Source organism: Mobula hypostoma, chromosome 1 (assembly GCF_963921235.1).
Source record: "Mobula hypostoma chromosome 1, sMobHyp1.1, whole genome shotgun sequence".
In the NCBI taxonomy this organism is placed as follows: Eukaryota; Metazoa; Chordata; class Chondrichthyes; order Myliobatiformes; family Myliobatidae; genus Mobula; species Mobula hypostoma.
Window position 1 is genome coordinate 97,420,136 of NC_086097.1, and position 25,242 is coordinate 97,445,377.

Sequence of the window (25,242 nt, forward strand, 5' to 3'; positions counted from 1 at the left end):
ATCTAATAATGTGCATTCATGCCCATGATTTTTACCCTGGTAAAAATCCTTTGAAGGGTAGGGGTGTGACGCCAAACAAAGCTATCGGACGATTGATGCTAATGAGAGAGATAAGAGAGACAATGGAGAAACGTTCAAAATGCTAATAAGAGAGGAGAGAGGGATTAACGGAAAAGAAACACAATTCAGAATATTGACAGACCAGTTGCTTTGAACCTGAACTGTTTGAAGTTTGATGGATAGGCGATACCCCAACAGGGGGATAAAAAGAACAGGTTCGCTAAGGCACGGGACACCACGAGACCATGAGATAACGAGACCCTGGAAAGAACGGTGTGCCCCCACAAGTTGGTGGGAGTTTGGAGGTCCGATTCACGGGAACCAACCATAGACTCACAGGGTGTAAAGGTACGATCAGTGGGAACCTGGAGCGTGTGTCCGCCCTTGCCTGGGTGCCGGGTTCACCGCGGAAGAACTATCGTATCCAGAATGGAGGAGTCACAGTGAGTGACCACAGCGGAATAGAAGACATCAAAAAGGGTCTGCCGGAAACCAACTGTGAAGACACCAAAAGGTCTGACTGAACCACATTGCATCCCCCCCACCCTCCAACGGCACCACAGTGATTACTGCGAACTGTACTAAGCTGACCTGAACTCTGCGTCACTTGAGACTGATCATTTTACCCCTAGACTGCGATAGAGCTTGGTTGATCTCTATTACCCTAGTTCTGTGTACGTGTCTGTATTATCATTGCTAACCTGTTACATTTATATCCTTATGATTAGAGTACTGTGTTACTTATTTCTTTAATAAAACTTTATTAATTCCTAGTAATCCAGACTTCAATGAGTGTTCCATTTCTGCTGGTTTGGCAACCCAGTTATGGGGTACGTAATGCACTGTACACTAAACAAATTAGGGGAGAAAACACACCCTCGTCTAATGCCACTCTTGATTTTCGTTAACTGACTCACTTCTCCATCTATTCTTACAGCAGCAGTTTGTTCCCAATACAGATTTCCCCTTAGAATACTTCCCAATAATTTGCCCAATACTGACATCAGGCTCACCAGACTATAATTTCCCAACTTATTCTTACAGCCTTTCTTGAACAACAGAACAACATTAGCTATCCTCCAGTTCTTTGGCACCTCACATAGGGACATTTTAAATACCTCTGCCAGAGCCCCTACAACTTCTGCATTAGTCTCCCACAAGAATCAAAGGGCCACCTTGTCAAGCCCTGGAGTCTTAGTCACTCTAATTTGCCTCATGATAGCAAACACCACCTCTTCTGTAATCCCTCTATGGTCCATGACCCCACTGCTGTTTTGCATCAGTTCTAAACTCTGTGTCCATCTCATGAGTAAATACAAATGCAAAAAATCTATTTAAGGTCTCCCCCATCTCTTTTGGCTCCACGCATAGATGACCATGCTAATCTTCAAGTGGACCAATTTTGTCCCTTGATATAATTTTGCTCTTAATATATTTGTAGAAATCCTTGGCATTCTCCTTCACCTTGGCTGCCAGAGCAACCTCATGCCTTCTTTCTTGACATATGATGCTGTGGGCATCACTGAATTGTGGCTGAAAGAAGACTATAGCTGGGAGCTTAATGTCCAAGTGTACACATTCTATTCCTTATACTTCTCAAGTACCTCATTGGTTCTTTGCTGCCTATATCTGCTATGCACTTCCTTCATCTTCTTAACCAGGGCATCATTATCCCTCGAAAACCAAGACTCCCTAAAACATTTACCCTTGTCTTTTATTCTAACAGGAACATATAAATTCCGTACTCTCAAAATTTGACTTTTGAAGGCCTCCCATTTAACAAACATCTCTTTGCCAGAAAACAACATATCCCGATCCACACTTGCCAAATCCTTTCTGGTGCCATCAAAGTTGGCCTTTCTCCAATTTAGAATCTCAATGCAAGAACCAGGCAATCCTTCTCCATAAATATTTTGAAGCTAATGGAATTATGATCACTAAATCCAAAGAGTTCCCCTAAACACACTTCTGTCACCTGTCCTTTCTTGTTCCATGAAAGGAGATCAAGTATCACGCTCTGTCTAGCTGGGACGTCTATATATTGATTAAGAAAACTTCCCTAAACTTATTTGACAAAACTCTATCCTTTCCATTCCTTCTACAATATGGAGTTCTAGTCAATATGTGGAAAGTTAAGTTCACTTGCTGTCACAACCTTATTTTTCTTGCAACTGTCTGCTTTCTCTCTACAAATTCACTCTGCTAAATGCCACCAGCTATTGGTTGTCTATAATATAATCCCATTAATGTGGTCTTCCTTTACTTATGCCTCAGTTCCACACATATAGTCTCAGCAGAGGAGCCCTCAAGTCTGTAAAAGAGGAAGAGGAGTTGCCACCCCTGCCCCATTAATGCCTCGCCCTCAATCACATCTAAAACAATGAGACCCCGGAATATTGAGCTGCCAGTCCTGCTCCTCCTGCAACCAAATCTCACTAATGGCTACAATGTCATAATTCCATGTGCTGATCCATGCTCCAAGCTTATCTGCTGTATGTACAATACTTCCTTCAATGAAATAGATGCAACTTTGAACACTATTCCACCATGATCAACCTTTCAATCCTTGCCATTGCATGTAGGATAAACATCATCTTTTCTCACAACCACTCCACTATCTGCTTTGGCACTCTCATTCTCGTCCTCCTGTAACTCTATTTTAAACCCCTGGAGCAGCACGAGCAAACTTCCTGCAAGGGTATTGTTCCCCTCCAGTTCATTTGCAACTGTCCTGTCTGTGCAGGCCTCGCCTGTCCTGGAAGCAAGCTCAATGATCCAAAACTCTGAAGCCCTCCCTCCTGCACCATCTCCTGAGTTAAGTGTTAAACTGTATGATCTTCTTATTTCCGGCCTCACTGGCATGTGACACAGGAAGCAATCCTGAGATCACATCCCTGGAGGTCACGTCCTTTAACCTAGCACCTAATCTCCTGAACTCACTTTATACCCTTCTTGCCTCTGTCGTTGGTACTGAGGTGGATTACAACTTCTGTCTTCTAACCCATCCCTTAAGAACGTTATGGACTCGATCCAAGATGGTCCCTGGCACCAGTGAGGCAACATACCCTACGGGAATCTTGTTCTTGTCCACAGGACCGCCTGTCTGTTTCTCCCAACCATTGAATCCCCTACCCCTACTGCGTGCCTCTTCTCCCCACTTCCCTTGTGAGTCACTGTGATTTATTTTGCAATACAACACGGAGTAGTCCCTTCTGGCCCATCGAGCCGTGCTGCCCCGGCAACCCCAAAACCCAGGTTAACCCTATCCTGATCACAGGACAATTTACAATTGCCACGGTCCGTCTGGACTGTGGGAGGATGCCGGAGCACTCAGGGAGAGCTTGCGCATTCCACGGGGAGACTCCTTACAGAATGGCGTTGGTATTGAACTCCAGGCTCTGAAATGCTCCGAACTGTAACAGTGTTTCACTAACCACTACACTACCATGACACCTTCCTCTAAGAGTGATGTATACCTTTAAAGCTGAAAGGAAAGGTGTCTGTTCCACATATGGTGAAGTGAAAATTTCCTTGTACTTTCTGGCCAGCGGCAAATGCCTCAGGATGAAGATGCCAAGCGCCACAGTTTGTCAGGGAATTTCATTGACTGGCTTCCTTAGTGCACTTCCTGAGACTCCTGTTGCCTTTAGGATTAGAGCACTGGTGGCTGAGATGTTTAGGGGCAGAGATTAAGTCTACACCTGGAATATACTGGGCTGGACTTAACAAAACTTTTAGAGCATAGATACAACAGAAGCACAAAGCCAGGCTCTGTCCTGCTATGCGTTTTTCCCATATGCCAGATTTAATAAAAATCTATCCACAGTCACTGCAATCAGCACAAGGGTTGGGGTGGCATGCTGACGCTCTACATGCTGATGTTAAGAGCACACTCAGAGTACGGTGTACAATTCTAGTTGACCAGCTGAAGAAAGGATGGGATTAAGCTGGGAAGGGTGTAGAAAGGATTGACTAGGATACTGCCAGGACTGACAGCTTGAGTTACAATGAGAGACAGGATAGACTGGGGCTGTTTTCTCTGGAGTGAATGAGAACTAGGGAAGACCTTATAGAGTTATATACAATAATGATAAGTGCAATAAGCACAATCTTTGCCCCATGTTTAAAACCAGGTTTAAGAAGAGAGGGGAAAGATTTAAAGGGGATCTGAAAGACAAAATTTTCACACATAAGGTGGTGGATATATGGAAATAACTGCCAAAGAAAGTGGCAGGTACAATTACAATGCTTAAGAGCTATTTGGACAGGTATATGGATAGAAATTGTTTAGAGTGATTTGGGCTAAACAGAGACAAATAGGACTAGCTCAGGTAGAAACCTTGATCAGCAAAGACGTGTTGGGCAAGACAGCTTTTTTTATGCTGTATAGTTCTGACTCTATGGCACTTACCAATTCACAAAACAATAGCATTTCTGGAAAATGTTTCATTAGTAAAATTCTGTAACTGAGTGAGTTTCATCTTACTGCTTTTGTGCTGGTGTGTGATGGGAAGAGGTGGCTCTTTGAACCCAGTGATAAACACCTGATTGAGTCGAAGGTGAAACAGTAAAATATCATGAATCAATGAAATTTACCTTTAGCTGTTTTAACCAGTGGTTTCATGGCCCTTCTAGCTGTGTAAATTATGAATCTCTGTAATATGTTTCTGATATCATGTATTACTTTTGTCTACTGAAAGATGAAGTAACTGAGCCATGGGAATCATGGAGAAAGGTTCTACAGTGGCCTTTTTCATTGTGTGAATGATCTCAAGTTGATAGAGAGCGACCTTCACCCTCTCTTAGTGTGAGGCACATGCGGTCCCTGATTAAATCAGAGATGGTAAGGACCTGCTGTCAATGCTGACTGATCTCAATTCACACAATACCATTCTGCTCGTTATTCCAACCACTGCCCAAACCAGGTTCATTTAAAATAGCTGAAATGATCCACAGGCCACCGGAGAATGGGTCCCATTTCACCTTCTGAATAACCTCGGGGCTTAGAAAAGTTAAAGAAAGGCTTACCCAAATCTCCTTGACAGATGTCAGTCCTTGAGGCTCCACCGATGATGAACTTTGGATTCTCACAGAGTTCCTAACAAGGAAAGAAAATATGATTACCCTGGCCTGTCAGCAATGAAAATATTTACTTCACTCAAATATTTCACACTTCACTTTGCAAAATAATCATCCATATTGCTAACATGGCCACCAAGTTAATTTCTTTTTATACTCTCTTATGACTGAGCTATAAATTTTAATCAGATTATCATTCAAAACTACAAGAACAATGCATGAAGACTACTGATATTGAGTACATTTCATCAGGCCCGTGCCTGCTCTCAGGGCAGCAATTCCTTCAATCCATTCCCTGGACTCCTGCAATTTACTCTGTCTGCACGTGATCTCTCCGTTGACTCATTCTGCAATTAACTAACAGTAAAGAATTATTTAAAGAAGCCAATTAATCTACCAGTATATCTTGGGTAGATTAATTATGTACATTTACTTTAGAGGAAACTGCAGCACCCAGGACAAATTAATGTAATCACAGTGCACACTAAACAGACAATCCCGGAGGCTGGATTTGAACTTGGGATCCCCGGAGCTTTGTGGCAGCAGCTCTATCTACTGCATCACTATGCTTTTATCCCACTTGAGTCCCACTCTTTTTATAGAATAGAATTAGATTGACAGACATGAGACAAGTATTACTGGATCACAAGCAAGTTCAAAATTCAAAGTAAATTGATTACCAAAGTAGATATTTGTCACAAAATGCAACCCTGAGATTCATTTTCTTGCAGGCATACTCAATAAATCCATAACAGAATAATAGCAACTATAACAGAATTAACGAAAGACCACACCAACTTGGGCCTTCAACCAGTCTGCAAAAGACAACAAACTGTGCAAATACAAAAAAAAAGAAATAATAATAATAAATAATTAACTAAGCAATAAATATCAATAACATGAAGTGAAGGGTTATAGGTTGTGGGAACATTTCAATGGCTGGGGAAGTGAAGTTGAGTGAAGTTATCCTATTTGGTTGAAGAGCCTGGTGGTTGAGGGGTAATCACTGTTCCTGAACCTGGTGGTGGGAGTCCTGAGGCTCCTGTACCTCTTTCCTGATGGCAGCAGTGAGAAGAGAACATGTCCTGGGAGGCGGAGGTCTCTGATGATGGATGTTGCTTTGCTGCGACAATGTTTTGTGTAGATGTGCTCAATGGTGGGGAGGGCTTTCACCGTGATGGACTGGACCATATCCGCTACTTTTTGCAAGGTTTTCCATTCAAGGGAATTGTTGTTTCCACAACAGCCTGCGATGCAGCCAGTCAATATACTCTCCAGCACACATTTATAGAAATTTGTCATAGTTTTAAATGTCATGCCAAATGTTCTTAAACTCCTAATGAGTAGAGAGACTGTTGTGCGTTCCTTGTGATAACACTTCCATGCTGGACCCAGAACGGGTCCGGTCCTCTGAATTGAGAACACTGATGAATCTAAAGTTGCTGACCCTCTCCACCTCTGATCCTCCGAGGAGGACTGGCTCCTGGACCTCTGGTTTCCTCCTGCTGCAGTCAATAATCAGCTCCTTGGTCTTGCTAACATTGAGTAGGAGGTTGTTGCTGTGGCACCACTCAGCCAGGTTTTCAGTCTCCATCCTATACGCTGATTTGTCAGCACCTTTGATTTGGATTTAGATAGGCACTGTTGCTGATGATAGAAAATTAAATATTAACAGATCAACTAATACTAGATAATGCAAATTTTAAAATTCCTGCAGATACTGAAAATCCAAAATAAAAAGAGAAAATGTCTGAAACATTCAGGGGATCAGGTAACACATACTGGAGAGAGAAACAGAATTATCCAGATGCATCACAGTGTCACAGTAGTGTAGCAGCTAACGTGATGCTATCACAGCTCTAGGCATTGGAGTTCAGCATTCAGTCCCAGCATCCTCTGTAAAGAGTTTGTACATCCACCCTGTGGAATGTGTGCGTTTCCTCCGGGTGCTCCGGTTTCCTCCCACAGTGCAAAGACGTACCAGTTAGTAGATTAATTGGTCACTGTAAACTGTCCCGTGATTATACTGACGTTAAACTGGGGTTGCTGGCAATGTGTCTTCAAGAGCCAGAAGAGCCTATTCCAAGCTGTATCTTCCAATAACTAAAAAATAAAATAAACTTGGTATTGAACTGCTCGCCCAAGTGCCAGAAGTTGCAGAGAGTTCTGAGCACAGCCCAGTAATCACAGAAACCAGATTCTCCTCCATTAACTCAGTCTACACTTCCTGCTGCTTCTGGAATGTGACCAAAATAATCAACGATCTCCTACCCCGGTCATTCTCTCTTCTCCCCCCTCCTGCTGTGTAGAATATAGAAAGATTTAAGACTTTTCTACCACCAGGCTCAAGGACAGCTTCTACCCTGTTGTGCCAAGAATGGACTTCATACAATAAGCTCGTGATCTCTCGATCTACCTCGTCACGGCCCTTGCACCCGATTTGACACTTTCTCTGTAACTGGAACTATGTATTCTACGTTCTATTACAGTTTCCTTCTCTACTACCTCAACGTGCTTATGAAATGACCTGTATGGATGACCAGCAAATAAAACTTTCCATTGTATCTCGGTATATGTGACAATAATAAACCAATTACCAATCAGAATTTCTTTTCTGGTGTAAAGACCCTTCATCAGAACTGAGGAATGAACCAGTAAGTTGATTTTAAGTTGTAAAGAGGGTTGGAGGGGGATAAGGCAACAGTAAAGTTCAAGTTTAATTGTCATTCAACCATACCTGGATACCCATGAATACAGCCAAAGGAAACAGGTTTACTCCGGAGCCAAGGTACAAAACACAGAACCAACAGTCACACACGGCACATAGAGCAGATATAAAATAGCAAACACATGTAAGATATCAGTAAAACAGCCGCACAAAAAATATGTAGCCCAATACTCTTGAGTCTATGAATATTGCAGAAACCTGCAGTTGACCACAACACAGCTTGTATTCTGCCAAGCGAACACTGGAGCGGTCAGCACTGACTCCAGCTTGGACACTGTGCCATACCAGCTCCGACGTCCCTCCCCTGGGCGGCTGCAAAAAGGCAACAACGTGGCTTGAGGCCTACTCCTCACTATCACCGAGGCCATACAACTGCCCTACCATCCGCCAATAAACCAGTGAATTGGGCTTGCAGCATTCCACATCAACAGTGTCCAACAGGGTCTAGCAAGCACAAGGAAAGGCAAAGATGCCAGGGTTGCCATAGAGATCCCAATATTTGTAGAATCGTCTGATTAGCAAATTGATGAGATAAGCTAGAGAGAGAGGTGAGGAAGGAGAGGGAGAGGGGGTGGGAAAAGGAGTGGGAGAGAGACAGGGCTAGAGAGAAAGGAAGATGTAAAAGGTGTAAAATGTAGGCCAGAGCTTGTTGCTGAAACTAAACAAATGCCTAGCAGATCGAGCAGTGTGTGTGAAGAAAGAAACTCCAGTTAGTCCTACAGATGGATAAATTTACAGAAGACCTGGCAAGTTTTGATAAAAGCAGAAGAGAAGGAAGCAGCTCTGGAAGAACTGGAATCTTTAGTAATATTGGCTGGTCACATTAACAAGCGTTCGCCACCTTCCTGCAGGAATGTGAAGTGGATGTCATTCTGCCCTGAGCTTGACATCACTGGCAAGGCTGCATTTGGTGACTATCCCTGGCTGGCCTTGAGAAGGTGGTGCTGAGTTACAGTCTTGGACTACTGACATTTTGTGTCAGCATCCATGACGACACGAAGCAGGGGTATTGATGAAATGACCATGATGTAATGGCAGACATCTCCAAGTCATAACAAGCAAGCTGATTTGCTTTGTATAAAGCTATCAAGATGTCTTGAGAGTTGTTGACAGGGCTCTCATCCAGCAAGTAGAGTATTTTCCATCAAACTCCTTACAGGTATTGAAACGTATTGGAGGTGGTGAGGGCAGTTCTCTTAACGGGTTACACATCCTCAACCTGCTCTCGGTTGGCCACAGTATTTATGTGAATGGACCAGCTGAATTGCGGGACAACAGTGACCCGAGGACATTAAAAGTGGAGGATTTAGTGCTGCAATGCCACTGACTTAAGAACAGGTAAGTGACCTTGCTTTTGTTGGAGATGATCATTGCTGTCATTTATGCTGTGGTTACTGTTCATCAGGCCAGTCATGAGAGGGTTTCTCTCTCTCTCTCACTCTGAGTTTTTCTTCCAGGGGATGTTCATCAAACTGGCCCCTGAGACTGCTGGCTTGTTTGAAGACTGCACATCAGAATCAGAATCAGAATCAGGTTTATTATCACTGGCATGTGACATGAAATTTACTATCATCCCTGCTCGAAATAAGCTGCAAAAAGTTGTAAGCTCAGTCAGCTTCATTGTGGGCACTAGCCTCACCAGTCCCCAGGACATCTTTAAGGAGTGATGCTCCAAAAAGGTGGCATCCATCATTAAGGACCCCAATCATCCAGGACGTGCCCTCTTCATATTGCTACCATCAGGTAGGAGGTACAGGAGCCTGAAGGCACACACTCAATGATTTAGGAACAGCTTCTTCCCCTCTGCCATCCAATTTCTGAATGGACATTGAACCCATGAACACTACCTCACTATTTTTTCTCTCTTTTTGCACTACTTACTTAATGTAACTTTATAAATACTCTAAATTACATTTTTATTATCTTGTATTGCAATGTACTGCTACCACATAACAACAAATTTCACAACATTTGCCCATGATGTTAAACCTGATTCTCATTCTGCTTGTAATGGAAGCGAGATTACTGATGGAGCAGCTGATTATGTTGGGGACTGGGAGCAGAACCTCTGGGCTCAAGGATGCTTTCAACAAACTCAAGAACTTGAAGATATAAATTTAAGCAGTTTCCACTGATTTAACGAGTGCTGCTTGAGATCAAATGCTGTTTAATTCTCTCTGGCCTCCTGCCGAGATCATTAGTTACCAGCCAAGTTGATTTAGTTCACCTGACAACTGAAGGTGCGTGAGTGCACGACACAAGCAAGGCCCGACAGTAACCTGCTGCAGGGCTAAAGACTCTGCTCCAGGAGTACCGTCCAGTACAATTACTGCAATCACATCGACCTAGCCTTACAACGCATTGCCTGTTATGCTGCTGGCATTTAGGGTAGCAATCTCCAACGGTGTTCAGGGCTTCCTTCATCGTGTCACTAGCTTCCTCTGGGTTTTCACTCCTGTCAGTCATGCAAGTCCCGGGTGGAGACTCAGGAATACCATCACACTCAGATGCAGAAGGATCCTTCATTGCTGTTTCTGTAACAGTTTGGTTTCACCAGTCAGGGTTGTTAGCCCTGAGCTGAACCCCTGAACCTGGAGGATGGGTAAGACATCTCTTAGTCTGTCCTCTACCTTTTGTCCTGCCTGGCATGGGAGACCCTACCAAGCATAAAGTACTGATTCCAGCCAACAAAGCTCTCCAGGCCAGAGGTGTGCAAGCCTCCAAACCACAAGAAAGTTATGGTCCACTTGGAGGACCTAACCTCATAAAAGCCAGCCATATCCAACCTGGCCAATACTGCCCCGTCTTCCTACTACAGCCAGTGATGGAGGAAGTTCAACCATTAATACAATCAGATAAGGCTTATTCATTCATCATCTGCTCTGTTTGTACACTCCATTCATTCTCAGATTCCAAAACAACCCTAGTCCAATCAAACACGAGGAGCTAGTTCCAGAACAGATTCAGAACAACCCTAGTCCAATCAAACACGAGGAGCTAGTTCCAGAACAGATTCAGAATAACCCAAGTCCAATCAAACACGAGGAGCTAATTCCAGAACAGATTCAGAATAACCCAAGTCCAATCAAACACGAGGAGCTAATTCCAGAACAGATTCAGAATAACCCAAGTCCAATCAAACACGAGGAGCTAGTTCCAGAACAGATTCAGAATAACCCAAGTCCAATCAAGCACAAGGAGCTAATTCCAGAACAGACTACCATTGACATTACAGCAGCATTCAACCAGCTGTATGACTGAGATCAATGAGGATCAAGAGAAACTCTCTATTTTTTAGAGTCATACCTAACAAAAGGCATGACTCAGGAAACAGGACATCTTTTCTTGATCCTCATTCAAAAGACATGATCAGGGGAGTGATTTCAAGCTGTTTCATCAGCAATCATCTCTCCATCCCAAGGTCAGAAGTGGAATTGTTCAGTAATGTTCAGCTTCATTCACAGAAACTCAGGAAACAACATCGTCCATACTGCAATAGCTGAACAATATCACTGGAACAAAGTTTACATCACACAGGTGTCAGATGCAAAACTAAGAATGCCAATCTGATTAAAGATGCACAAAATTATATGAGGCATAGTTGGAATAGATAGTAAGAATCCTTTCCCTATGGCAAAGAAGGATAGGCCAAAGTCAACATGGTTTCCTTAAGGGGAAATGTGTGGGAAATTTTGAGGAAATAACGGGCAGGATAGACAAAGGAGAGTCAGCGGTGCTTGGATTTTCAGAACACCTTTGACAAGGTATCTCACATGAGACTGCTTAACAAGACAAGAGCCCTTGGTATTACAGGAAAGAAACTAGCGCGGATAAAGCAGTGGTTGATTGGCAGGAAGCAAAGAGTGGGAATAAAGGGAGCCTTTTCTGGTTGGTTGCCGGTGACTAGTGCTGTTCCGCAGGGGTCGGTGTTGGGACCACTTCTTTTCACATTATATGTCAATGACTTGGATGACAGAAGTGATGGCTTTGTGGCAAGTTGGTGGACTGTACAAAGGTAGGTGGAGAGGCAGAACTTAGACCCATGAGGAGAAAGGGTAAAGAAGTGGCAGTTGGAATGCAGTATTGAGAAATGTATGGTAGAAGAATAAAGGAGTAGCCTATTTTCTAAACAAGGACAACATTCAAAAATCAGAGGTGCAAAGGGACTTGGCAGTCTTTATGAAGGATTCCCTAAAGTTTAACTTGGAGGCTGAGTCGGAGGTGCAGAAGGCAAATTCAATGTTAGCATTAATTTTGAGAGGACTAGAATGTAAAAGCAATAATGTACATAATGCTGAGGCTATATAAGGCATTGGTCAGACCGCACTTGGAGTATTGTGAGCAGTTTCAGACCCTTGTCTAAGAGGAGGTTCATGAGAATGATTCCAGCAATGGAAGGGTAAACATATGGGGAGCGTTTGACAGCTCAGGGCCTGGACTCGCTGGTGTTTAGAAGAATGAGAGGGGATCTCATTGAATCATATCAAATATCGTTGTGGAAGAGTCTAGGACTCAGCCTCAGAATAGAAGGACGTCCCTATGTAATAGAGAGGAAGAGGAATTTCGTTAGAATAGAAGCACATCCCTATATAACAGAAATAAAGAGGGATTTCATTAGCCAGAGAGTGGTGTGCTATTAATGTACTTTATTTATTTAGAGATACAGCCCTTCCACCCAGCAACCCACCTTATTTAACCCTAGCGTAATCACATGACAATTTACAATGACCAATTAATCTACTAACCAGTACATCTTTGGACTGTGGGAGGAAGCTGGAGCACCCGGAGAAAACCCATGGCGTCACAAGGAGAACGTGCAAACTGTGGAGGTCAAGTCATTGGGTATATTCAAAGCAGAAGTTGATTGGGTCTTCATTGGTAAGGGTGTCAAAGGTTACAGGGAGAAGGCAGGAGAATAGGATTGACAGTGAAAATAAATCAGTCATGATGGAATGGCAGAGCAAACTTGTTGAGCCAAATGGCTTAATTCTGCTCCGATGTCTTAAGGTCTTTATTGCCAATGTAGTCCTCTCTCTTCAACCTCAGCCTGCTCTTTAAACTGAAAAGCCAGGACATTTCCAGACCAGTTGGACTGTCTTAATATACAGAAATATGGAGTGGCCTCCCTCTCACATCTGGAAACAAGCATCAGCTTGGATCCCCTCCTTACCTGGGGTCTTTTCCACAAAATGTTCTTCACTTTGCTGGATTTTTGCCCCAGCTCCTTATATCCAAGAGTCGCAGTGGTAGCTGGGAACATATCATCTTCAAATAAGATTTTTTTCTTCAGGCAGTCTTTCTTCAGCCTCACAAAGTCCTGCTCAAGGTATTTGATGGGCTTTTGAAAAGTCCCTTCACCATCCCGTATCTTTCTTTCACGCACGAGACGGTCACAGAAGAAGCCCGGACCTGTGTACAGCATGGCTCTCTCAAAACAAATTCAGTTCAGCCTCCCCTGACAGTGCCAGGGTTAATGAAGCAGAAAAGGCCTTGCCCTGGAATTGGTGATATCAGCCAGCACGTTACGGTCATCAGAGACCACAGACCCCTGGCCTAAATCCGATATCAGCCAGCACTTCTCAGTCTTCAGAGACCACAGTCCCTTGGCCTAAATCCAGGCTGAATACTGCTGATAGGATGGGCTTCCAACAACGTCACACCTGCAGAATTGGGTTTAAAAAAATGCTGATCCTCCCTCAGGCCATTGACCAAGAAACAATGGAGCAAGAAAGACAAAGCCCCTTGACCGCCGAGGGGCTGTTGCTCGACAACAGGCCCATTGCACAGATAACACTGGTGAAGAAGAGAGATAAGCCTCCTTTTTTAGCTCTGTCCAAAGAACTGAAAGAGGCCCAGTCTGCCTCAGCAAAAGACATTCAAATTTAAAGCTGCATTCAATGGGTATTGTGTGTGACACGCACTGGGCTTTAATCCATTGTCTCTAGGTCCTGTGTCCCTGCTTGGGCTGTATTGAGTCAATGAGCACACGTGATACAATATTTCTCCACATAACTCCAAACTATTCACCTCTCAACCCTGCTTGGTGAGGTTGGCGAGGGGTTATCAATTTCCCTTTGTATTATCATTGTTTTAAGCATCTACAATTCAGAATCAGGTTTAATATCACCAGCACGTGTCGTGAAATTTATTTGACTTTGTGGCAGCAGTATCACAGTCATAGTCATAGTCATAGTCATACTTTATTGATCCCGGGGGAAGTTGGTTTTCGTTACAGTTGCACCATAAATAATAAATAGTAATAGTAATATTACTATTAGTAAATAGTAAATAGTAATAGTCGTGGAAATAATAAATAGTAATAGAATAGTAATAGAAAATAGTAATAAATAGTTAAATGGTAATATGTAAATTATGCCAGTACAATGCCATACATAATAATAGAGGGAGTAAACTGTGAGTTGCAGTAAGTATATATATAATAGTTAACTTAAATAAGTTGTACAAAAAATAGAAATAAAAAACGTAGTGAGGTCTCGTGCTCATGGGTTCAATGTCCACTCAGAAATCCAAAGGTAGAGGGGAAGAAGCTGTTCCTGAATCGCTGAGTGTGTGCTTTCAAGCTCCTGTACCTCCTACCGGATGGTAACAGTGAGAACAGGACATGACCTGGGTGATGACGGTCCTTAATGATGGACACGACCTTTTTACGGCATCACTCCTTGAAGAAGATTCAGCCCAACTGACCTGTGCTAGTCCACAGCCTGTCTGTGCTAGTCCCATTTCCTTGTGTTAGGCCTTTACCCCTCTACATCTTTACTATCCCGTGACTGTTCATGCGTTTTATGTTAATGTTGTAATTGCACCCACCTCCACTACTACCACTTTCTCCATGTGCCAACCATACAGTGTGTAAAAAATGCCCCTCAGGATCCCTTCCTTAAAGAAGGACTTCAAGTCTTTCCCCTCTCACCTTAAACCTATGCCTCTAGTTTAGGACCGGGGGAAAAGGCTGTGACTATCTACCTTATTTATCTCTGAGCCAGATAAAGGTGATTCTCCCAGATCTCAACAGAATTAGGGAAAGATGGTGACCTTGTAGGGAGCCATTTGACTTGTCATATCCATGTCAGTCAAAAAAAGGGGATTTCCCCCCTCCCCCCCCCCACCAACCTAACGCTACCTGCCAGAACTGGGTGTGTATCTCTGAAAGTCATGATTCCTCCTGTCCACAATCATTTAGTGTTTAACGTGAAGAGGTTTTCTGCTTCCATTACCTTTCAGGCACTATAATTCAGTCTTGCACCACCACCACCCCCCCAGCCTCTGGGTAAAACTGATTTTATTCAACTGCCCTCTTCTCTATCTACCAGTTATTTGAACTCTTGACCCTTTGGTTTCCCTGTGCTAAGGGAAACAGCCCTTCCTATTTTCAATATCTGACCCCCTGATAATCTTATAGACCTCGGTTAAGTCTACTATCATTCGACTCGGCTCTGAAGGAAACAACACAAACTTACCCATGCTTTCTTTCAGCAACACCTCCGCTCGAAAGTGATTTAGGATGATGTAACGATGTGCTCTGTGCTCATTGGAATACGCCAGTGTCAGCAGCAGGACTGTATTTTTGATGAAATATTCATTATCGTTGTGTGTGGAATGAAGACTCAACGTATCACAGCACTAAGCTGTGTCTTGTCTATTAAATGAAGTACGATAAGGCAGGAGGTGGCCAGCAGCCCCTACCCTAAATACTGCTTATTCAAAGGACATTCTCTTCGCTGAGCTCCAGTCCAAGCTATAGTATTCATGATAACATAAATAAATGTAGCAGCAAAATAACTCACCAAAGCAAGCTACAAATCAATATATTCTTACATTCTGACTTAAAATTTGTTAAAATTTGAGCCCTTACTGAATTTTTACATTCATGCCTGTAAATATGAACAGAAACATTCTTCTGTGTGGAATTTTTTCTCACTGCTGCAACAGATACAGCAGTAGTTGAAGCAAGTTAGTTATAGAATGATATAACACAGCTTTCCTGTAAAGCTGCCTCACTGAATAATTTCTGACAATTCAAAGACAATAGAACTGCCTTAAAAAATTCCTCGCAAAAGAACGGACCCTTTATTAATAGCTTGATAAATTACCTTTGATTTCATATTTCCTTACCACGCCACAGGCCATTCAACCCACTATGCTGGCTCTCAGAGCATTCCCAGAATTTCCATTCCCACTTATTTTCCTAAAATCTGTAGTGTCCCACATTCCCATCACTTCCCTGTTCTACTGTCACCCACCAACTTAAGGAGTAATTTAGCAGCCATTTAGCCTACTAACCAGCACAAATTCAAGGAGGCAACCAGTGTACCCAGCAGGAGGCCAACATACAGCTGCAGCAAGAGGTTAGGAGGACAAATGGTATATTAACTATTCTGCAAGCTGATTTTCAGCAAGATTCAGGTGTTCTGGCAGCACCCAGAGCAGATACTGCCAGTCCCCAGCATTGTGCCAGCCAAATTGCGATCTTCAGCCCCATGTTGTAGCACTAGGTACGGTATGTCTACCACTCACCCCAACCTACCCAACACGGTAAATCTCATATAGAGAGACAAATCTCTGATACACCACTGTACGGTTGCTCAGAGGTCCCAATTGTTTGGCCTCTGGTTCACCGCAGACCTGTTACCAAACTCCCCCTGCACTGGGCAATGGTTTACTACTGTCACATATACTAAGATACAGTGAAAAACTTTATTTTGCATGCCACACCAGTGAGATCACTCCAAAGGTAAGAATGTCGAGGTCGTAGGAAAGGAAAAACAGTAACAAAATGCAGAATATAGTATGACATTTACAGAGAAAGTACAGTACAGGCAGACAATAAGGTGCAACTCCATGATGAGGTAATTGAAGGTCAAGATTTCATCTTTATCATATAAGAGGTCCCTTCAAGAGTTTTATAACTGGGATAGGAGCTGCCCGTAAGCCTGGTGGTATGAGTTCTCCCTTGCTGCCCCAAACAAGAATGACCCTGGTAGAAGGGGCTTTGCCAGCCAGTTGCCCATTTCCTACATTTCTTTGAAAATCACCAGGGACCCATTTCCTGTGTTCCCTGTAAACTCAACAGGGCCGTACTTTCACCAGAGCACCTGCCCCCAATGTCCCTTCAAGCACACAAGAGTCCTGTTTCCTATGTTGTCTCTAAACTAGAGACTTTATAATACAATTGCATAATAGTTGCAGTCCAGCATTTAAAAAGTGACTTAAAAGTTTGTCAGGAAAGAAATTAATTAACTAATTTATTTATCTACAGAATAGGCGCTTCTGGCCCAATGAGCCAGCAGCGCACCTATTTATCCCTAGCCTAATCACAGGACAACTTACAATGATAAATTAATATACTAACCACTACATCTTTGGAATGTGGGAGGAAACTCGAGCACCCGGAGGAAACCCACACACTCCAAGGGAAGGACGTATAAACTTCTTACAAGCGGCGTTGGAAATGAACTGCAAACTCTGGCACCCCAAGCCGACCGTTACACTACCCTTGAATATGAACAAATATCCAATAGTCTGGAAAATCTGCCTGCCCGGCATCATGAAAGCTCTGAGAGTGCGGGATTATCTGACGTGTCCACACTGAGCCAAGGATGATTGATGGTTTCGGAAATGCTGATGGAGAGCACATAACCTTATCGAATGGAAGAGCTGATCGGAGGGGTCAAACACATACTCCTTATCCATATCCTAAGCAAACAGAAGAGTCTCCTAATAGAATACAGAACAGTACTGTACAGCAGAGGAAAAGACCCTTCACCCAGTATGCGCTGAAGATGACATCAAAGTAAACTACATTGCTTCTCTATCCAAAACATGTTCCATACTCCAAGTTTGCGGATGACACGAAGCTGGGCGGCAGTGTTAGCTGTGAGGAGGATGCTAAGAGGATGCAGGGTGACTTGGATAGGTTAGGTGAGTGGGCAAATTCATGGCAGATGCAATTTAATGTGGATAAATGTGAGGTTATCCACTTTGGTGGCAAGAACAGGAAAACAGATTATTATCTGAATGGTGGCCGATTAGGAAAAGGGGAGGTGCAACGATACCTAGGTGTCATTATTTACCAGTCATTGAAAGTGGGCATGCAGGTACAGCAGGCGGTGAAAAAGGCGAATGGTATGTTGGCATTCATAGCAAGAGGATTCGAGTACAGGAGCAGGGAGGTTCTACTGCAGTTGTACAAGGCCTTGGTGAGACCACACCTGGAGTATTGTGTGCAGTTTTGGTCCCCTAATCTGAGGAAAGACATTCTTGCCATAGAGGGAGTACAAAGAAGGTTCACCAGATTGATTCCTGGGATGGCAAGACTTTCACATGGAGAAAGACTGGATCGACTAAGCTTATATTCGCTGGAATTTAGAAGATTGAGGGGGGATCTTATTGAAACATATAAAATTCTAAAGGGATTGGACAGGCTAGATGCAGGAAGATTGTTCCCGATGTTGGGGAAGTCCAGAACGAGGGGTCACAGTTTAAGGATAAAGGGGAAGCCTTTTAGGACCGAGATGAGGAAAAACTTCTTCACACAGAGAGTGGTGAATCTGTGGAATTTTCTGCCACAGGGAACAGTTGAGGCCAGTTCATTGGTTATACTTAAGAGGGAGTTAGATATGACCCTTGTGACTAAAGGGATCGGGGGTATGGAGAGAAGGCAGATACAGGGTTCTGAGTTGGATGATCAGCCATAATCATACTGAATGGCGGTGCAGGCTCGGAAGGCCAAATGGCCTACTCCTGCACCTATTTTCTATGTTTCTATGTTTCTATCCCTCCATTCCCTTTATATTCATGTGTCCATCAAAAAACCTCTAACTACCACTTTCGTATCTCCCTCCACAACTAGCCCTGGCAGCTCACTCCAGGCACCCAACACTTCTCTTTTAAACTTTCCCCTCTCACCTTCAATTTACTGAATGCCTTCTAGTGCTTGACATGTCAGCTCATCCATTCCCCCCAGGTTCTATCACTCACCTGCATAGTAGGAGCCAATTGACCTCCCTGTCTTCCGGATGTGAGAGTAATTAGGACCACACAGAGGAAAGCCACAGGGAGAACTTGCAAACTCCACACAGACAGCACCCAATATCAGGATCAAAACGGTCTCTCTGAAGCTTTGAGGCAGAAGCTCCACTAACTGTTACTGTGCTGTCCTGCTGTAAGAAGCATATTGTACTTGGTTGACTGGCCTCTAACTCCCCCCCCCACCACCCCCATTAACTCATTAAACCAGACAACCTCTACAACTCATCCCCGTGGCAACCTTGAACTCAGCCAGTCACAGATATTTCCCATCCATCCCTTCTGCCACCATCTCTGGAACTTAAAACTGTCTTGATCTCTTTCACCCAGTATTTATGAGAGGACTTTGACCTGAAATGTTTTCTCTGTATCTCTGTCAATGGATGCTGCTTGACCTGCTGAGCATTCGATAAGGTGCCGCACATGAGGCTGCTTAACAAGATAAAATTCTGTGGCATAACAAGAAAGATACTGACATGAATAGAGAAATGGCTGACAGGCAGGAGGCAGTGAGTGGGAATAAAGGGGGCCCACCTTATGAAAACAGGTTGAGTGAACTTGGCCTTTTCTCCTTGGAGCAACGGAGGATGAGAGGTGACCCGATAGAGGTGTATAAGATGATGAGAGGTGTTGATCTTGTGGATGGTCAGAGGCTTTTTCCCAGGGCTGAAATGGCTGCCACAAGAGGGCACAGGTTTAAGGTGCTGGGGAGTAGGTACAGAGGAGACATCAGGGGTAAGTTTTTTACTCAGAGAGTGGTGAGTGTGTGGAATGGGCTGCCAACAATGGTGGTGGAGGCGGATACGATAGACTTTTGGATAGCTACATGGAGCTTAGAAAAATAGAGGGCTATGGGTAAGCCTAGTAATTTCTAAGGTAGGGACATGTTCAGCACAACTTTGAGGGCTGAAGGGCCTGTATTGTGCTGAAGGTCTTCTATGTTCTATGTTCTATTCTGGTTGGCTACCAGTGACTGGTGGGGTTCCTCAGGAGTTGGTATTGGGACTGCTACTTTTCAATTTGTTTGTCAATGATTTCGATAATGGAATTGATGGCTTTGTGGCAAAATTTGTGGATGATACAAAGGTAGGTGGAGGGGTAGGTAGTGCTGAGAAAGCAATGTGATTGCAGTAGGACTTAGACAGATTGGAAGAATGGCAAAAAAGTGGCAGATGGAATAGAGTGTGTTGGGAAATGTATGACAGTGCATTTGGTAAAGGGATCAATATTGCGGACTATTATCGACATGGGTAGAGAGTTCAAAGGGACTTAGAGGTGCAGAGGGACTTAGGAGTCCTCATGCAAGACTCCAAGAAGGTTAATTTACAGGTTGAGTCTGTGGTAAAGAAGGTAAATACAATGTTGGCATTTATTTCAAGGGGAATAGAATATAAAAACAAGGAGATAATGCTGAGACTTTATAAGCCACTAGTCGGGGCACACTTGGAGTATATTATAAACAGTTTTGGGTCCCATATCTTAAAAAAAGGATATGTTGTCATTGGAGAGAGTCGAGAGAAGGCTCACAAGGTTGATTCCAGGAATGAAGGGGTTAACATACTCCTGTACTCACTGGAATTTAGAATTTTTTTTTAAATGCGGGGGGATCTCATTGAAACCTAACAAATGTTGAAAGAACTAGATAAGAGGATGTGAAGAGGATGTTTCCTATGGTGGGAGCATCCAGAACTGGAGGGCACAGCCTCAAAATTGAGGGGTGACCTTTTAGAACAGAGGAAAGGAGGAATATTTTTAGCCAGAGTGTGGTGAATCAGTGGAATGCTCTGCCACAAACTGCGGAGGAGGCCAAGTCCGTGGGTATATCTAAGGCAGAAGCCGATGGTATCCTGATCGGTCAGGGCATAAAAGGAAGTGCTTATGGAGTATAAGAAATGCAAGAGAACACTTAAGAAAGAAATCAGAGGGCTAAAAGAGGGCATGAGGTTGCTGTAGCGGACAAGGTGAAGGAGAATTGTAAGGAATGTTGAGAGCAAAAGGATTGCAAGGGACAAAATTGATCCTCTGAATGGTCAGAAGAACGATCCATGTGTGGAGCCAAAAGAGATGGGGGGAGATCTTAAATAATCTATATTAACTCAGGAGATGGGCACAAAGTCTATAGAAGTGAGGCAAAGTGACGTTAGCTTCATAGACACTTTACAGATTGCAGAGGCTGAGTTCCTTCCTACTCTGAAGCACATTAGGGTAGATAAATCCCCAGGGCCTGACAAGGTGTTCCCTCCAACCCTACGAGAGGCTAGTGCAGAAATTGGTGCCCTTGCAGAAATATTTAAATCATTCTTAGTGACAGGTGATGTACCAGAGGATTGGAGGATAGCCAGTGTTGTTCTGTTGTTCAAGAAAGGCTGTCAGCATAATCCAGGATATTATAAACTGGTGAATCTGACGTCAGTAGTGCGAAAGTTATTGGAAGGTACTCTGAGGGATTTGATATATGAATATTTGGATAGATATTGACTGATGGAGGATAGCCAACATGGCTTTGTGTGTGGTATGTCTAACCAAATGTATATAGTTCTTTGAGTAAGCCACCAGGAAAGTTGATGAAGGCAAAGCAGAAGTTGTTTACATGGACTTTAGTAAGTCATTTGTCAAGATCCCACATGAGAGGTTGGTCAAGAAGGTTCAGTCACTCGGCATTCAAGATGAGGTAGGAAATTGGATTGGACATTGGGTTTGTGTGAGAAGCCAGAGAGTGGTAGTAGATGGTTGCCTCTCTGACTGTAGGCCTCTGACCAGTGAGGTGCTGCAGGGATCAGTCCATTGTTGTTTGTCATCTATATCTGGATGATAATGTGTTCAGCTGGATCAGCAAATTTGCAAATGACACAAAGATTGGGGGTGTAGTGGACAACGAGGAAGCCTATCGTGGAATCTGGACCAGCTGGAAAAATGGGCTGAAAAATGGCAGATGGAATTTAATGCAGACAAGTGTGAGGTGCTGCACTTCAGTGGGACCAACCAGGGTAGATCTTACACAGTGAACGATAGGGCACTGAGGAGTTTGGTAGAACAAAGGCTTCTGGAAATACAGGTTCGTAATTCATTGAAGGTGGTGTCACAGTTAGATAGGTCGTAAAGAAAGCATTTGGCATATTGGCCAAAAGCTGAGTACAGGAGATGGGATGTTATGTTGAAGTATAAGACATCGGTGAAGCCAATTTGGAGTATTGTGTGCAGTTTTGATCACATACCTACAGGAAAGATGTAAATAAGGCTGAAAGAGTACAGGGAAAACTTACAAGGGTGTTGCTGGGACTGGAGGACCTGAGTTATAAGGAAAGATATAATAGGTTAGGACTTTATTCCTTGGAACATAGAGGTGATTTGATAGAGGTGTACAAAATTGGGGTCATGGCTTAAGGGTGAAAGGTGAGAAGTTTAAGGGAAACATGAGGGAAACCTCTTACCTCAGAGGGTCATGAGATTGTGGAATGAGCTGCCAGCACAAGTGGTGCATGCGAGCTCGATTTCAATGCTTAAGAAAAAGTTTGGATTTGTACATGGATGGCAGGGGTATGGAGGGCTATGGTCTTGGTGCAGGTCCGTGGGAGTAGGCAGTTCAAATAGTTCAGAACAGAGCAGATGAGTCAAAGGGTTTGTTTCTGCTCTGTACATTTCAATGACTCTATAACTCTAATAGCAGGTTTCTGATCTGACCATTTCCTTTTTAAATGAAAATGCGACACTTCCCAAGATTCAGGAAGTGCAAAGCTTTATGAGCATGCTGTTATGTTTTGTGACTTCAAAACCTTAAACTAATTCAAAGGAGGACACAAGAATCCAAAAGGTGAGTCTAACTTCGTGTTTAAGCAAGGCGCGCATATCATGTGGTAACGTGATGACGTGTGCAATTCCCACATCAATATATTTACAATATTACTCAAATACTACTGAAATATTAAATACACAACATGTCGTCAGGAATCAAGAGGCTGGGCAGGCTAGGACTTGATTTCTTGGAGTGTAGGAGACTTGAGGGAGAGATTTTATCGAGGTGGATAAGATCATAGGGGGAACAGAGAGGATAAATGCACACAATCTTTTCCCCAAAAAGACTGGAGGTCTTAGGTTTAAGATGAGGGGAGAAAGGTTCAAAGGGGACCTGAGGGACAACCTCTTCACGTAGAGAGTGGTGTGTGTATGGAACAAACTGCCAGAAGACACTTCTAGAGATACAGGGAATACTACTGGACAGTGACATGGATAGGAAAAGTTTAGAACAATATGGATCAATTAGGTGTGCAACTTGACCAGCATGGACAGGTTGGGCTGCAGGGCCTATTTCCATTCTACATTTCCCTGTGACCCTATGACTCCAGAGTCACCTGCAGACTAATGGTCACTGTGCCTAATCTCTAGGCTATGCCCGGTACGTGCCATTGGTAAGCCCAAGGTGGCATACAAGAGGACATCTGCTCATCCCAGAGGTGAGGGAGATTTAATTATAAACACATCTTTTTGACTGGTCCATTCTCTGCCTCCCTAAAAGATTTATTTACTTACTTACTACTTATGACATGAAGGAGGCTATTTAGCACTTCAGATCCGACGGTTCACTGCAGAGCAATCTCCTAAGTGCCAATCCTCTGCACCCCTGCAACTCATTCTCCCTCACTCTCCTTCCATTCTTCTGCCACTTACCCAGGGACAATTTACAGAGGCCCTTTTAAACCAACAACCTGCTCAAATTTGGGACCTGAGAGGAAAGCAGATCAGCCACATAGTCACAGAGTGGAGCACACAAACTCTATACAGACCACACCTGAAATCAGCACTGAAGCTTGAGTTTCAAAGTAGCAATACTAATTGTACCACATTTAAAAGCAACTTCCTTATTTTTTGTAAATATTGTTTAGGAAGGTTGTGAGAACAACCGTTGTTCCTCATTTTTTTGAAGTGTCATGAGGTCTTTTACAACCATGTTACAGGCAAACAGCCATGATTACTTGTAACTCGGTAAATGGACACATCCCAGTTCCGGGGAATGGCACTGGTATTAACTCCCCTTCTGTAACATCACTTAAATCTTGCTTCTGCTGCAGTGTTCAAGCTCTACTGCAGTAATATCTCATCTAACAAGACCCCAGCAGCTGCAACTAGGCAGTCTACTATCGTGATATATTCTCTCTCAACTTCTCAGCTTCTCTTTTTTTGTTAGCCGCTTATCCACAACAAGAGGCAGTGGTCGATGAACATGGGCTTTTTTAGGGAGGAAACCAGAGCATCTGGAGGAAATCCACACAGTCACAGAGGGAAGATGGGAACTCCAAACAGAATTGAAGCAGCAGCACTGTGCTATCTCTTTGTGTACAGTCAGTGAAGTGTTGGCTTGACGTCAGAACAATCTTTATTGAAGAGGGGAGATTGAACATAGTGACAGTGACACACTACCATGAGAAGTAAAGCAAGGACTGAATCCACCATGTGAAATCTGGGTTAAGTAATAAGCAAAAAATACTTTGCACCAGTATATCCTTATAGTTATGCATATCTTACGTGTGCAAACGAAACATGTTATTTATTTAGAGATAGAGCGTGGGACAGGCCCACCCAGCCCAAAGAGCCGCCATGCCCAGCAACCCATCTATTTGGTCCTAGCCTAAACACAGGACAATTTACGATGATCAATTAACCTGCTAATCGGCACGCCTTTGGACCGTGGGAAGAAACCCGCACACTCGGAGGAAACCCGCACACTCGGAGGAAACCCGCACACCCAGAGGAAACCCGCACACTCGGAGGAAACCCGCACACTCGGAGGAAACCCGCACACCCAGAGGAAACCCGCACACTCGGAGGAAACCCGCACACCCGGAGGAAACCTGCACACCCAGAGGAAACCCGCACACTCGGAGGAAACCCGCACACTCGGAGGAAACCCGCACACCCGGAGGAAACCTGCACACCCGGAGGAAACCCGCACACTCGGAGGAAACCCACACACTCGGAGGAAACCCGCACACCCAGAGGAAACCCGCACACTCGGAGGAAACCCGCACACTCGTGGAAAGAACGTGCAAACTGCTTACAGGTGCTGCAGGAACTCCAAGCTGTAATAGCATTATGCCGCTGTGGTACCTCGTTTATCCTCAATGTTAACGTGCCGTGCTGCAAAAGGTTAATTTCCAAGGCATTTATACCCTGCGTCCATATGCTACGCCAACAACAAACTTGAACTTGAACAGTGAATCACAGAGGGAGCACCCTACAGAACACCTGTGCAAATATCGAAAAGCAGTGGCAGCAGTATTGAAAGCAACGCCATCAAATTTTTCTACAGCATTAAACTTCAAAGATTACTTCTG

The 25,242-nt window shown here is 43.7% G+C and overlaps 1 protein-coding gene across 2 annotated transcripts in view; it reads right to left on the reverse strand.

Moving 5' to 3' along the window:
• The window catches only part of LOC134349239 (calpain-3-like), a 155,141-nt gene that overhangs the window by 125,650 nt on the left and 4,249 nt on the right, over nt 1–25,242 (reverse strand). For both annotated transcript variants that reach the window (XM_063053260.1, XM_063053269.1), the window contains exon 2: nt 5,089–5,158. In XM_063053260.1, the coding sequence (XP_062909330.1) occupies nt 5,089–5,158 (70 nt within the window). The remainder of the gene's footprint in view (nt 1–5,088; nt 5,159–25,242) is intronic.